Source organism: Schistosoma mansoni, assembly GCF_000237925.1.
Source record: "Schistosoma mansoni, WGS project CABG00000000 data, supercontig 0125, strain Puerto Rico, whole genome shotgun sequence".
NCBI lineage: Eukaryota > Metazoa > Platyhelminthes > Trematoda > Strigeidida > Schistosomatidae > Schistosoma > Schistosoma mansoni.
In genome coordinates, this window is record NW_017386034.1 from 912,690 (window position 1) to 930,233 (window position 17,544).

The 17,544-nt window shown below is 32.9% G+C and overlaps 1 protein-coding gene across 1 annotated transcript; it reads left to right on the forward strand.

Moving 5' to 3' along the window:
* Window positions 1-4,820: 4,820 nt before the first annotated feature.
* Smp_009630 (six/sine homebox transcription factors,putative) lies at window positions 4,821-16,416 on the forward strand (the record flags this gene model as incomplete). The annotated part of the gene is made up of 3 exons (XM_018790372.1): window positions 4,821-6,283; window positions 14,529-15,863; window positions 15,921-16,416. The coding sequence occupies 3 exons, from the start codon at window positions 4,821-4,823 to the stop codon at window positions 16,414-16,416; spliced, it is 3,294 nt and encodes a 1,097-aa protein (XP_018646378.1).
* Between the last annotated feature and the right edge of the window lie 1,128 nt (window positions 16,417-17,544).

The following is a 17,544-nucleotide window of genomic DNA, read 5'->3' on the forward strand; positions in this document are numbered from 1 at the left end:
CATCAGAGCAACAATGTGAGACCAGAAGAGTTATTCAAATAACTGTAGAGGTGAAAAGATATAACCTGGTAGTTCCGGGAGTAAGTGAAACTAACAGTACGCAAGTTTGACAGAAAAGATTAGTTACTGGAGAGGTGTTGTTGTACTCTGGTCATGAAGAAGAAAAGACCTCGCACATGCAAGGAGTTGCACTGACGCTGTCCAAAGAAGCACGAAAAGCAATTATAGGGTGGGAATCTCATGGATCCAAGATCATAGAGGCATTTATCGAAACAAAGAAGGGGATTACAATCAGTGTTATCCAGTACTGTGCCTACACCACTGATGGAAGTGGAGATGATGAAGACCACTCCTATGAGAAACTGCAGTCCATAATAGAGAACTATCTCAAAGGAAACCATATCATTCTGATAGGAGACCTGAGCTTCAAGGTCGGAATGAACAACACCGAGTATGAAGATATTATGGGACGATATTGACTGGAAGAAAGGAACGAGAATGGTGACAGATTTGAAAATTTATATACATTCAACAAAATGGTTATAGGCAACACAATATTCCTACACAAACCTACATAGATCTCACCGAATCACACTACGGAGAACCAGATCGATCGTATTTACATCACTAAATTATTCACAAGGTCAATGGAAGATGTGAGAACCAGGAGAGGAGCTGACATAGTTTCGAATCACCACCATCTGGTTGTGGCCAAGAAGAAACTGAAGCTAGAGAAACACTGGACAACTGTGGAAACAGCATTACGAAAGTTTAATACAGACTTCCTTCGAAATACTAACAAACTTAATGAATTCAAGATAGATCTCAACAACAGGGTTCAAGTCTTACCAGATCTGATTGGGAACAAAGGCGGTCTGCTTGAATATCTGAATACCTGTTCCTGCCATCTGGATATTTCAACAGGTTATTTGTTTTCTTGTTTGTTTTAACACATTATTATAGTCTCATAACCTATTCAGATAGGTTTGTGAAAAGTTTACATTTTGTTGTACAAGTTACAAAAAAGCCCAATCAGAGACATCGTGGTTGCTGGTAATATGCATTGAAAATAACATACATTATTCAGATATCGATTCCCGAACTCCTAACATCTAACAGGCGACCACTCAATATTTATCGCAAGGATCAATCAAGAAATAAGAAAAGGAAACTTGTTGAAATACTTTGTTCAGAGAATTCTACATTGTACCAAAAATATAATATTGAATAAAGCCACTAATAATAAAAGTAAAAAATAATTTACTCAAAGATGAAACTACTATGGAGGACAATTGGAAAGGGGTTAAAGAGGCACTAACTTCAACGGATCAGGAAGTTCTGGAAAGCGAAATACATTATCATAAGGAATGGATTTCGGTCGAAACTCTGGATAAGATTCAAGAAAGAAAGAACAACAGCTGAACAAGAGGAGAAAAAGTCAAGGAACTCACCGAGTGCACAAAAGCAAACAAGCTGGTGAAGAGGAACATTGGAGCTGACAGACGGAAATACGGAGAAGATCTAACAATGACAGTGGAAAAAGCTGCTGCAGAAGAAAATATGAAACAACCATATAACATAACGAAGAAACTGGTAGGGAAATATAGTAAACCAGAGAGACCGGGCAAGACGATCATTGAAATTCAAGGACAGAGGAACAGATGGGTAGAACACTCTGAGAAACTCTTGAACAGGCCAACCCTAATGAACTCATTAGATATCGAAGCAGCACCTATAGACCTTCCTATAGATTTCACTCCATCAACGATCAAAGAAATCAGGATGGCTGGCCATCAAACAAATGAAGAGTGGGAAAGCATCAGGACCAAACAACATACCATTCGAAGTACTGAAGTCAAACATAAAAGCAACTGAAAACATGCTCCACGTCGTGTTCAGGAAGATTTGTGAGAAGGAACAAGTGCCGACAGACTGGAAAAAACGATATTTCATCAAGATACCAGAGAATGGAGACCTGAGCAAATGTGAGAACTACAAAGACATCACACTGCTATCGGTACCAGGAAAAGTTTTCAACGGGGTGTCGCTGAATCTGACGAAAAGTTCAGTCGACGCTCAACTGCATGATCAACATACCGGATTCCGTAAAGAGCAGTCGTGCACAGACCAAATAATGACACTACTGATCATCGTTGAACAATCATTTGGATTGAATTCTTCACTATACATCAACTCCATTGACTATGAGAAAGCATTCGACAGTATGGATAGGCAAATATTATGGGATTTTCTCCGACAGTTCGATGTGCCTGGAATGATCGTCAACGTCATATGGAATTCATGCGATGGACTATACTGCAATGTCGTACATGGAGTCAAACAAGTCTGCCTGCTCTCCCTCTTTCTGTTTCTTCTGGTGGTTGACTGGATTATGAAGACCACAATATCTGAGGGGAAGCATAAAATAAAATGGACAGCTTGCATGCAGCCAGACGATTTGGACTTAACAGATTACTTACTTACTTACTTGAGCCTGTTAGCCCTCGCTAAGAAGCATAGGATGCCCACCAGCATTATCCATCCAACTCTGTCCTGGGCAATCCTTTCCAGTTCCTATTTATCCTCCTCATGTCTACTCCTAATTCTGGTGCAGTGTGTTCTTTGGCATTCATCTTTTTCGTTTCCCATTAGGATTCCAAGTTAGAGCTTGCCTCGTTATGCAGTTTAGTGATTTCCTCAATGTGTGTCCTACCCACCAACTCCAACGTCTTCTTCTAATTTCCTCCTCAGCTGGAATCTGGACTGTTCTCTCCCACAGTATGTTGTTGCTGATGGTATCCGACCAACGAACATTCAGTATCTTACGTAGACAATTGTTTATAAATACTTGTACTGTTCTGATGATGGTTGTGGTAGTTCCCCAAGTTTCAGCTCCGTAGAGTAGAACTGTCTTGACGTACATATTGAATATTCTCACTTTGACGTTGGCTTGCAGACAGTTGTTTTGAGTTCCATATGTTCTTCAACTGTGGGAATGAGGCTCATGCTTTTTCAATCTTTACCTTTACGTCTATATCAGATCCTCCTTGGTTATCAACGAAGCTGTCCAGGTATGTGAAAGTTTCCACCTGTTCCAGAGTTTCTCCGTCAAGTGTGATTATGTTGTTCTTTGTGTTATATTTGAGGATCTTGCTCTTTCCATTACGTATGTTGAGGCTTACTGATGCATAGGCTGCTGGTACACTGTTTATATTGGCCTGCATTTGTTGGTGTGTATGTGATAGCGGTAACTTATTTGAATGGTTTTGACGATTAATTAGTAACCACACCTACTTCATCCTACTTTGTTAATTTTTCTCGACAGTAACCTACATTTTTAGGGCATGGAGTAAACAGTATCTAGGGTTATTGTGAAGAGTGGAACTTTCTATGATAAGTTTAGTGTTCTCTGTTAAACACTACACATTAATGGAATTTACACAGTTTACACAGTTTCTGATGAGATTCTACGATAGTCACGATTTAATTTGGGATCCATAGGTTAAAATCTTAAGGAAATCAAGAATATGTTTTTCATAGTTGCTACAGACTACGTTGAGATAAGTGGACTGTTTTCCATAGTTGTTAAGTTAGATCGATTTCCACCAACAACAAAAAGCATTTACATAAAAAAAGTATTTTTGTTTATTCATTTACGAACTCTAGGTACTAATACAGTTTTGAATTAAGGTATACCAAATTTATATCTCACTAGACATGTATTTGTAGGTGAAGTAGTTTTCATAATTGATATTTGATCAATCGGTCATTCTTTTAGACTCTATCCGATCAACTGTGTAATATTGTTTTGATGTCAATTATTAAGTATATCTTATAGTGTACTGGACGGATCTTTATGAGATGGATTAATTTGTTGATACTCTGCCTTTTCAATTCAAAATCTCAAGAAGTAATGTTTATTCATAACGAAATGTACAACAGAATTCCATCAAATAAACTCATTTTAATGGTCTATTCGTTTGAGCAACTAACAGAAATTTGATTCAAACCTAAATGAATCAAAGTTAAATTGTTTATTTTATTTTAGGGGGCTGAAATAATGAATTGATCATTCTCCAATTTTGTTCTTCATCATATACCTTAGCAATTAAGACGAAAGAGAGAAATCAACAGTAAATTTTATAGGGGAAGATGCAGAAAAAAATTTTTATAACCATTTGAATTTGTGACCCATTGACACTTATAGCGTGTGTATCAAGTTTCTCTGTCTGAAAATAATCTTCTACCCTTCTATGTTTCTATTTATCTCATTTTATATTTGTTGATACATACAAATTGGAATCATTTATCTCTCTCTCTCGTAGTAAATTATCCAATAAAATTCTTGTGATAGGGGGTGAGAAATAGAAATGTATATCAATACAGTTTATAATATTTATCTTTTAATTTTAAGCTTTCAATTCATACCCTATACTAGCATTCATTTCTGTCTGTCTGTCCAATCATTTTCATTCCTTTTCCAATGATATAGTTAGTGCCGATTTCTCATGCTACTCATATGTGAAATTCGCGTGATCAATTCTATTAGATTTTATGACATCCCTTGATAGATAGATATATGCATTTAATTTTTTTTATAGGATTATAGTATCATTTTTGATTTGACGCCTTGTCCATTTCATACCAATTTAATAATGTATGGTTGTTGTGTAGTCATGATATACAGTGGACAGAAAGACAAAAGTGGTACACTGATGAATTCAATCATAATATAACAAAAAAAATACTGATCCTACAATGATCTGTTATTTAAACTAAATAATCTTACAGTTGGTATCAGAAATCCATTTACTTTAATGATGGCTACATCTGAGCTAATGGAATCTGCCAAATTAAATGTTCAAGAAATAAGTTTCAGTGATAAATTACCAGATGAACAAGCATTGAAGCGATTTCTTTCTAATTATTTACCATTTTCTCTCATGAACTTACCTAATTATAATACATTACATCTTCGAAATGATTTGCCAAATATTACTGCTATGAATGAGATGATGATACCAATATCAAAATCAACAATGACTACAACAAATAGCTCGACAGCAACATCACTGTCCAATACAGATATGAAGTTGAGAAATGTGAATTTACCATTAGACTGTCCACTTACATTCAATTCAAATATTCATGCTCGAGAATTCAAACATGATACAAAGGATGGTAATGAACATAGAATGAACTATATAAATCCTCAAATTGGTTCATACAATGATGTAAGTAATCATAACCATAATAAACAAAGTATAAACTTATTGAACGCCAGTTCTGGCCCAACGTATGAATGGATGTTAAATCCACAAAAACTATTTTCCTCATTAATGATGGCAAAAGCTAATCGTGTAAATATGGGACCAGATTACGATGAATATCCTATGTTGCCAAAACCTTCAGTATTCGGTATACTAGATAAACGATCAACTCCAGACTTACCAATTAGTGAACAAAATAATATTAATCAAAAGGAAATTAGACCACTTATGTCTCCAACGATAACATTTCCCATTGTATCTACTCTATCAAATACTGCCAGCAATACAGTGAGTAATTCTAGAACAGCGTCACCTATTAAAGTAAATAGTTTATTAAGTGAAACACATCAGTCGACATATGTTACTAGTACACCAAATAAACCTCTTAAAAATAACAAACAAGAAACAGATTTTAAATCTTCTAGTGATCTTAAAAATGAATCACTTCAAACTAGTTCCTTGCCGTTTTCATCCCAAGAAATTATTCGAGTGTGTCAAACATTTGAAGAAGCGGGTGACATTGAACATCTTAGCCGATTTTTATGGTCACTTCCATTGAATCCCAATTTATGGGAAGTATTAAACAAAAGTGAAGTAATTTTAAGAGCTAGAGCTCTTGCAGCATTTCATACGAGAAATTTTAGAGAATTATATGCTATTTTAGAAAGACACACATTTTCCAAATCGTCCCATGTTAAACTTCAAGCCTTATGGCTTGAAGCACATTATCAGGAAGCAGAAAATCTTCGTGGTCGTCCACTCGGTCCAGTCGATAAATATAGAGTAAGAAAGAAATTTCCTATGCCTAGAACAATTTGGGACGGTGAACAAAAAACGCATTGCTTCAAAGAGCGTACAAGAGGTTTACTACGTGAATGGTATCTTCAAGATCCTTATCCAAGTCCAGCAAAAAAACGTGAATTAGCTAATGCGACTGGTTTAACTCCAACACAGGTCGGGAATTGGTTCAAAAATCGGCGACAACGTGATCGTGCAGCAGCAGCTAAAAATCAGTAAGCCACTTTTGTCAATTAATTAACAGATATGTGATTTATGAAATTATAAGGAAACTTAAATGATTACATGATTCAAACCAGAAACATTGGTGCTTAATCTTTTTAATCGACATGTTTAACTAATTCATAGTGTAAAATACAATTGGTTACATGTGTTTCATTCACTTTCAATCTGGGTATAGAATTTGTCAAAGTCAAGATAATACTCATTTAATAACTTCATCTTCTATTTCAGTCCATAAAAACTTGGATGAAAACTAAATAGGAATAATATACTTGTAAAATCTCAGCGAATGAATATTTCCTTGAAAAAGCTTGGACCAGATTGCCAGGCGAAACCTTGGATTTACTACAAATTCATTCGCTGAGATTTTACAAATATATTACTCCTATTTAATGTCTTACATCAACTCGGCGCCCAAATACTGTGAAACTATTCGCTCTAACTTAGACGGAAGTTCTAATATTGGATGAAAACTGTTTAAATGATCTGATTTGATTAACAGTATGCCCACCAGTAAGTATGTGGCCAACTTTATCATGTAGTGAGATATCTTACTAATTCACTCGGACTCAACAAATTCATCCTAATTTTATTATTTGGGTTACAAACATACAGTTAATCAATCAGCCTATCCTAGCTTGTTCTAGACTATTGAGTGTTTAACGAATTTATAGTCAGTACTACTTACAAAGATGGTTCATAACTATAATGAAAGTATACAATTTTAGTGTTTTTTTTTACAACTTAATTGAATTCTGATCTCTACTGAGAACTTGAAACAAAAATTTCACTGAATATAATCCAGTAAGTAAAAAACTGGTTTTCTAATACAGTATCCTCGAAATGTCAAGTCAAATTCAAAGTTCTAAATTCTTTCTGGATTATAGTAGCACTGAATAGCCATAATTTTTAATGAATTGTAGCATCTATGAGTTCCTAATTTTTGTCTCTTCAAATAATATTGAATCTCACTTGTTTTACTGGTATACTTCTGTAAAGTATGACTAAAGTTTGGTAGGATAGAGAAAGAATATAATATAACGTTTTCTAATCACTTTATAGTTAACAGTTTACATCAGTAACTAACCTTGATTAAATGACCATTAGAAACTAGGAAATACTAACATGAAACTCCTAAGTAGTGTTGATCCATGACCCTAAATTAAGTCGAACTGAGAACCTTCAGGCTTCATGGCAGACAATATCAGTTCATAATGACAGATATCTTGGAGGAAAATATTTAGTTATACTTTCCTTGTATATATAGTAAAATTTAACTCTTAGTAGAATTCAATGGTAGATTTAGTATATTAACATAAATATCAAATGAATACAAATAGTTAAGTTTTTTAACAGAATAAAAATTTGTGAACTAATTTCAGACATACTTTATTAGCTGAAATTTTCAGCTGTTTCAAGAATTATTCTATAAGATTTTCTTCGTTTTCCGACTGAAAATCCAACTACACCTTTTGAAACAACAGTTTTATTCAACTGTGAATGAAATGAAACCAAAAATATATCAGCGACTAATACATAATGTATTCTTTGTAAAATTTCAATAGTTTATTCTGAATCTGAAAATTGTTAGTCATACATAATGAGTGGCTCATTGGATTATAGTTTTTTTAACTTTCAATAAAAGAGGTATCGTGATATAAAGCTGAAAATAACTTACCCTCTCATTATTGATGGTGATTAGTGAATTAACAGTAAGGTATATGATCCATACTCGAATTTTAATGTCATTCTAACTAATACCACTTCACAATTAAACTTCAAATGATATTTTATTCTTTAGTAAAACAAACAAATAATGAACTGAAGTGGTTATACTAATGATTACAGAGTTTATATAAATGAGCTAACCTTTTCCATTGATCATTCTTTTATATGTGATTATTATTTTTTTTACTGTCTTACGGTACGAACATAAACATGATTTCAGTACAATTATGTTCTTCTGTAGTAAATCTTTTTTGCTAGAAACAATCGTAGATGAAGATCAAAGTATAAATAGTTACTTGCTCAACATATTTCGAACGGCATGATCATATAATTACTTATCAAATCATTTTATATAAAACCGGATTAACGTGAAAATAGATTTAAAAAACCCAAGCATTCAAACCGTTATGGTAGTACAGTTAAGTTTGCTGAGACTGTAACCAAAGAAGTGCTTAAATGTAGTCTCTGGACTTTGGGAATTTTACTTTCCTACTTTTAACCTTTTATGGTAACATGCATTTCATTTCAGTACTATTCAGTGTCAAAAATTGTTATTTCCTGCTTATCACAACTATGTACCCGCTTTTTATTATTTCATTAACCAATAAGGGTACAGTCGAATTGCTGTTAATATATTATATAAATAATTTTGATCAGTCTTGGTACATGTTGAGTTTGTGAGGATTGTCGCAATATAACTACTTTGTCACGAGTCTTGTCGAATAGATGTATTCTTTTATATAAAACTTGTAACAAAATGATTATATTGAGGCAATTCATACGGGATGTCTACTAAGATTGATCGAGGTTCAGTCTAGAATATCCACAATGGGATATTTCAAATCCTTAAGAGTGTTCTGTAAATACTTTGTACTTATAAGCCTAAGCTAACCTTTTTAATATAATATTTAAATCTATGAATGAGACTGAATAATTTATACATCTGCGCAAAGTAATTTTGCCCAAAGATGTTAGAACTGTATTCAAATTAATTAACCGATGAACGAAAATCGCTTCCCATTTTTACGACATGTTCAACAGTTGTTAAAATAAGAGTTGGCAAACAACTGATGCTAATATTTAAATAAACCAGTTGGTTTAAAACTGTTTTATAAACAAGAGCAAGTCAAAGATTTATTTTAAAGTTGCAAAATAAGTACAAACAATCTAAATTTTTTTCGACAGCTTGTAATGGCAATTTAAGATCTATTCAAAATTCAAGAGTTTCTGACGTACTTATAATTTCAGAAATCTTTGTTTTCTCAAGTAGTAACATAACCTCAGGAGTAAGTCCTGAGATAATCTGATAAAATTAGTAGTTATTATTGTATACCACAAAGTTATGTTGTTTTGTTAAATGAAACTCTAAAATGATTGCTGTATGGGTCCATCTACAAAAGTAATCAGATAAAAATGTCTATAGATAAACTACGAGTTTAAAAAGCAAATAAACTGACTCCTTTATTTCGAAACAATCAGCAATAAAATCAATAAAACTGAGATCAGTTATCATGTAAACTATGATATTCATTACAAGAAGGTGCATCTGCCTCGTGACTTCCGAAAAATTTCGGCTTTCATTATGAGGCGTCATAATTATTTCTCCAACTCCCAGGGCAGAGTTTAAATGGTTTGAATTATTTTTTCTGGTTAGCGTTTTTTAGCGAGTTATTTTTTCTACGGGATGGGGTCGCTAACCCCATGCCCAACCCTCCTCCTTTACCCGGGCTTGGGACCGGCAGTAACTCTAGAAGAGCTACAGGCGGAGTTGACATTCACTACAATTTTCCAATATTACAATGTCCAATTATGTACTTAAAGTTAAAGAAAAGACAAAGTTGACTATGGTTCGTAATCATTTTGTAAAAAGACAATAAATAAAATAATTATATCTTAGAAATAGGTTACATATTTAACCATTTTAATGAAATTTTCACTTTTTCATGACATGATATCATTAGTTTGCTCAGGGATCTAAGCAAAGTCTAAATTTTTAAAGGATAGAAACTGATATATTAGTAATTCATGTCATATTAAAGACAAAAGATTATCTGAGATATTAAATGACATTTGATTCTTTTTCTTATATTTTAAACTCTAAAGCTATTTCATCTAAAATTTTTTGCCCTGAAGATGTCATCGACAGGATTCAGTCACTGGATTATGACTAATTTTCTGTTGATCTGGGTTGTTTTTTTCTAAATCATTTATGTGCTATTCATTGATTGACTAGGTAACCTAAATATTAATTAGATAGTAACTAGCATTTTAAAAAATTATAAACAACGACTCACCTTCAGGCTAGAATAAATAAAACCAACAGAGTAACTTATGTATAAACAACAGTCGATTAGAAATATAATAGAAATGATCATTCATCTTATGTTCTCATTATTTCTTTTGCGGCCATAGACGATATAATGATTATCGGATAGTATGAATTACATTAAGAAGTAGGTAAAAAGTGATCAGATCTCAAGAAAACAGTTAAACCGTATATTATTTTCATCAGAAGGGGTTTTTGGGGAGATTTAGTATTTTCATAGCTGAAAGCGTTAGCCAATTGAAGCTAGACCACCAAGAAAAACCTGGAAGCACTGGACGGCCGTTTCTTCCTGTTGTGGGACTCCTCAGCAATGCGCATCCACGACATCGCCTCGCGAGATTCGAACCCAGGACCTACCAGTCTCGCGCCAGAGCACTTAACCGATAGACCACTGAGCCGGCTTTTTATATTAGGTTGAAAAAAGTGAAATATTTAATGAATTATCATTAATTTTTGTATTGTATTTCATAATTAGTAACTTACAGAAATCGATCGCTTTTCCATAATAATGACCTTGAGTGTTACTGTTTTGGAACCAATTCATAGCCCAAATGTAACAAAATCCATGCACACAAAAACTGTAAATTAATGGCTAGTAAACAAAGTTATGCATGTTTATTGAGTGACATTAGTAATTAATAAAGAAAACATTATTTCTTATTAATACTTTTCAGTAATTATCATAAATTGAACAGAGGAATTGTACTGTGGTTATGATATGTCTTAAGATTTAATGACATAATGAGCATTCATAAATTGTTACAGAATTAAGTGTAGAGTTATTTCATCGCAAGTTAGTTTGTCTGTTACAAAGGAAGTGGTACTTCCAGAATACTAAACAAATGCTAAAACTGTCAACATCAGCTGATTATGTTGTCCTATACTAGGACGAAGCGGCCGTCTAGTGCTTCCAGGTTTACCATGGTTATCTAGCTTCAATTGATTCATGATCTCAACCATTAAAATTACTATAATATCCACAAAACCCCTTCTGATATTAATCTTATTTTACGTAAATTTACGAGAGACGATTAAATGTTGATGTGGGTAAGTTCACATACACTTCAAAGAGTTAAATGAGATTATTTAAGTAAATAACTTTGTAAGTCTAAAATACATAAGACAACAAAATACTTGTTATAAATTATGATTATCCAGTTTTCTATTCTTTAATTCATTTAATTAGCCTAGTTATTATGATCACCCGGTAACTATTTTTAAACGTACAATAAAAAGGCATTTCTTTCAAGTTTTTTGTCCGTAGATTGTTGAGTTTTTCATCTAAGATACTGTCTTTCGAGTATCAAAAGGCTTAACTTCTTTGTACGTTAAATTACTATACCTTTCCAACCAGGAATTTTTACACTGCAAGTTCTAAATATCTAATGTAAGAATATGGTTAGTTTATTTCGCAAAAACAATTAATAAAGACTGAGAAGATTCAATCTCCTAGCTATAAGATATCATTATTGGCAATATGCTATTACACAATCAACTAGGTGAGATTTGATTAGAAAGAAATACTGAAAAAAGTTTTTGAACAACATTTTAGCTGAATTTTCAATTAAGATTTGTTAATAGTGAAATCTAGGGTTTACAATCATCCATTTTAATTAAAGCTAATGTTTGTCCTAATAGTAACTCACGTTACCTAACGTCAACCTGTTATTGTGGATGAACTCATTGCTAATAACTTTAAATGTATATCAATTGGTTATCTTTTTGTCTGATCAATCATTGCTTTTTAGATAGCAATTTATGTTTATAGTAGTATTGTTGCTTTTATTATTATTTCCTTAAAACTATTTCCCGCTACCTAGACTAAAAGGCTTGATAACATATCAAAAATTCCTTTTTTGTATTTTAGCCTTATATCAATATATTATATGCTTAATATGATTTCAATAAAATAAATAACAACGTAGTTCGGTTTAATATATTTCTCTAGATCAGCGTTATATTCAGTTGTACAGCAATAGTATAGTCAAATTACTTAACTAAACAGTAATATCTAACACTTATTAAGCTTCTACCAAACTCGTAAAATATTAACAGTATTTCTCTAATTTTAATGTCTTTCACCTAATTTAAACTCTGATAAGTCTCTGTACAAAAGCATTTTGAATATTCTCCATGTTGTTTGCTAACTTTCATAACAGACAGAATAATAGTGATTATTCAAATAAGAATTATTAAATCGTCGTCTGAGTAAATTACAACAATTATAATTGAGATTAATAGTACATTACTGATAATCCTTTGAACTCATAAAGTAATATGTTCACGCTATTTTTCATTAGAACTGTCTTCTATTAATTTAGTTAACTATTTCTACTGACAGTCTACTATATACCTACTTTAATCTTAAATCTAAAAAAATCACTTAAGAGGTGTTACATTTGGTGTAGCAGGTTTAATGGGCAGATTTTAAAAGTATCATAGATGATTGCAAATCTTAAGTTTCAATCCAGTACGGGGTTGTGTTCACATAAACTAAGGTGACTTCAACTAGAGAGGAATCAATAAATAATTCCCATGATTTTCAGTAATTCTTCAGCTGACGTTATTTCGAACTGTATAGTTTTAAGAAGTTATTTTATAATCAACCATGTCTGTTACTTACTTACTTACTTACGCCTATTACTCCCAATGGAGCATAGACCGCCGACCAGCATTCTCCAACCCACTCACTCTGTCCTGGGCCTTCCTTTCTAGTTCTATCCAACTTTTGTTCATTCTCCTCATGCCTGTCTCCATTTCTCGGAGTAATGTGTTCTTTGGTCTTCCTCTTCTCCCTTGACCTTCAGGATTCCATGTGAGGGCTTGCCTTGTGACATAGTTGGGTGCTTTCCTCAATGTGTGTCCTATCCACTTCCAGCGCTTCTTCCTGATTTCTTCATCCAATGGAATCTGGTTTGTTCTTTCCCACAGCAGGTTGTTGCTGATAGTGTCTGACCAACGGATCCAAAGTATTTTGCGTAGACACTATTAATGAACACTTGTATCTTCTGGATGATGGCTTTCGTAGTTCTCCAGGTTTCCGTCCCATACAGTAGAACTGACTTGACATTTGTATTGAAAATTGTGATCTTGGTGTTGGTTGACAATTGTTTTGAGTTCCAGATGTTCTTCAGTTGTAAATATGCGGTTTAATCCATCATAGGAATTCTGTATGATATTGACTATCTTCTCAGGCACGCCGTAGTGTCGAAGAAGCCTCCATAGTGTCGTCCTGTCCACACTATCAAATGCCTTCTCGTAGTCAATGAAGTTGATGTAGAGTGATGAATTCCATTCGATTGATTGTTCCACAATGATCCGCAGAGTTGCGATTTGGTCTGTACACGATCGATCCTTATGGAATCCAGCTTGTTGATCTCGAAGTTGGGTGTCTACGGAGTCTTTCATTCTGTTTAACAATACTCTGTTGAAGACTTTTCCTGGTATTGAGAGAAGAGTGATGCCCCTGTAGTTATCACACTTGCTGAGATCGCCTTTCTTTGGTATCTTGACTAGAAGTCCTTTTTTCTAGTCTATTGGTACTTGTTCTTCATCCCAAATCTTACTGAAGAGGATGTGTAGTATCTTTGCAGTTGCTGTTACATTTGCTTTCAGTACCTCTGCCGGGATGTTGTCTGGTCCCACTGCTTTACCTCTCTTGATTTGACTGAAGGCAATGGTGGACGGTCGCGGAAATTCGAGGTTTGGTTGAAGTTAGACACTAACACGGTTAGATGCCGGCTCAGCGGTTTAGAGGTTAAGTGTTCGCGCGTGAGACCGAAAGTCCTGGGCACTGCTGAGGGGTCCCATAGTAGGACGAAACGGCCGTCCACTGGCTTTAGGCTTTCCATGATGGTCTAACTTTAATTGACTCATGAATTCAATTATTAAACTAACTAGAATCTCCACAAACCGCCATTCTGATAATAATCATTCATATCCATGTATTTGAACGAACATAGTTGTATTGAGATACAGAATTGACTAATTGAATGGTCAGATCACATTATCTTCTCTGATTAAATAATTTTTAATCCTACATTACAATGGTTAATATAGAGCTTTCAATAAAAATACTATCATCTCGATTCATTCTTCATAACTTAGGTATAACTAAATTAAACTATTTGTTTAGTTTTTTGGATGTAATAATAATATTTATTTATTCAATTGACTATTTTCAGGCAATTGGATAACTCTGATAGTGATGGTGAACCGGATAATGAACTAAGCTCAGATGATACGGACAGAAAAGATAATGATGATAGTGATGAAAGAAAAAGAAGAAGAAGCACTACATCACAATCTGATTCATCAAGATTTCAACCCGCTTTTAATGTTAATCGTTTCTGTATACCACTTACAGAAGAAAAGTCAACAAAAGAAAAATGTGAAAATTATGAAAAAGATGAATATGACAGTGGCATAAAATGTAATAAAATTCATCACAATTCATCACCACATGAAGGTGAAAGTGATATATGGTCACCGGGTTCAGATAATGATAGCTTTCTGACTACGAAAAGAGAACGAAATTATGAAGTAAATCATGAATATGATAATCATTTAAATTTTATTAACCCCAAAAAGCCATGTTTAACTCATGAAACACTGAACCTAAATGAAAATAAAGTGAATCAATTACAAACTTTAGGACAAAAATCTTTCAATATTCAATCTAGTGTTTTCCCTGATAACAAGGCAAATGACGTTAACTCACCACCAAGAAATATGTTTAATTTACCTTTTGATATATTTGGTTTAGAAGGAAATACGCGGGTTAAATTTTCTAATCTTACATCACAGCGTACTGATTTTTCACATAACAATACAATTAATAATTTAAAACCTTTTGAATCAATAAATTATCCACCAATGATATCAGTTCCACAACCTATGAATTTAAACCTCTTCAATCGATCTGAATATCCATCAGCTACTAATCGTGATAACTCGAAAATTAATGATGCTTTGAAAAATTCGAACCCAAATTTTTTCAACATTAGTCCTTCTAAAATAAATTCTAATTCACAAATTTCTTGTGATATTGTAAAACAGTCGGATTTAATAAAAGATCCTAATGAAATATTTCGGAAAATACACAATCCTGAGCAGTTATTTCCTTCAATATTTACATCATTCCCTCCACTATTACCTAATTCAATAAAGCCTTCTGAAATGTCCCAAATGTTAAGACCATTAAGAACGGACTCACTTAACAATTCAACTTTATTTAACCCATCATCATTAACGAATTCAATACTATCACCAAATAAATTATTTAATTTCAGACTACCTCAACATAGTGACACAGAAAAAGTTGATCGTTTAAACAAGAGAACTATTGATATTGTACATCCTGAAAATTTACCTATGCCTCAACCAACAAATCAACAAAGTACCAATAATTCTAATAATAATTCCCCTATCCCTAATGGAGCACTCTCGACAAATGAACCCTTTTCAGTATCCTCAATATCATCATCAACGACGTTTCTATGGCAAAAAATGTTTGAATGGTATTCAAATCAAATACAACAGCAACAACATCATCAGTATCAACAACAACAATCAAGTCTACCGACGGATTTATTACAATATTTAACCCGAATCCATAATGAACGTGATAATTGTGAAGTGAAAGGTAAAATTTATGCTGGAAACAATAACAGTGATAAAACATTATTTGAATCTAGCAATTATATTAATACAATATTCAACCAACATAGAGAAAACTCTATAAATATGAATAAGTCTGATGATAATGGTGATAAGGATTCCAACCCATTGAACATTGATAAAACATTATATTCAACACATGAACAAACATTAAATCATTCAAGTACACCTTTAACATCTTTAAAACATGAAAAAGATTTCACAGTAAATAAGAAAAGATCTGTAAATAGTTCGAAAATAAACATAAGAGAAGTAAGTCAAGAAAAAGATGATGGAGATGAAGAAGACATAAAGAACCCCTGTACTAATTCCTCACCCAAGCAACTCTTCATTTCATCAGAACAGATTCAAATATCATGTGATAGTTCCGAGGAATCATCTTTAGAAGTTTAAATCTGAATTATTCTTAACAAAAAGTAACTTAAGAAGTACAATATTCTCTTATTAATTCATTAAAATTCATCCCAAGGAAAATATTTTTTCTCAGAATTTATTATTTATTTTCCTTTTCTTTCCACTACTGTATAAAATACAATACTGACAGTTATAACCACTACAAACAGTTATCATTAAATTGGAGCCTTTTACATTCCTACATTTTTGCGGTGGTTACACTTTCAAGCTGTCCAAATATATATGCTGCATTTTAACGTGCCCTTCTTTTTGATAATCATTCTTGTTCATAATCTTGATTCCTTGTAGAAGGAACTTCAAAACGTGCTAAAAGCCAAGTGATATATTTGAACAAGTTAATTTCAAGTAGAATTGTATGAAACTAGAGAATTAATCCAAATATTTCCTCCTTTTGTGAATGCATTTAGTTTTTATTTGTTTGTAAATAAATACCTTCAGCATTTATGTTAAATATACGTGGTTGTATTTCATGTTTATTTCCTTATCATGTATGTCAAATAAAGGGTAATAAGTGTTCGCCAAGGGCAGATTGATTATATATTGAGCAGTATCCTCGGAGTTGCTGAAGAACACACATCAATTGTTATTCCATGCAGTTACTGAACAAGTCATCCATAAAGTATTGTTTTTCATTCATTTTGATATTAGATTATAAGGACGATATTGGATAAAATGTTGTTAAGTTGTTATTCTAATAAAATTGAGAAGCTTACACAATTATGGTTGCAATTAAAAGGCTGATGAATAAACACTAACATTTTGATGTAGTCATATTCGCCTAAGGAAGCAAGAATAAGTTTTATGGTTAGCTCGTGATTTATTTACATTTAATTTAATTTTACTGTTTAATAACACAAGTAATCGTTCACTATTCATACTGATCTGAAAGCTTATATAACTATATCAACCTGATCTGAATACTATAAAACTGTCTTAACCATTCTAGAACGAAGTTATCATTAGCATACCAGAATAAATTTGTCACAAATTGACCCACCCAAATCACATGGATCCGGTTAATTGCTTGAATTCGATGAACCGGTTAATCAGAAATTGAATTCAATAAATCTTATCAGTTATTTATTTATTTATTTATTACAACGTTCA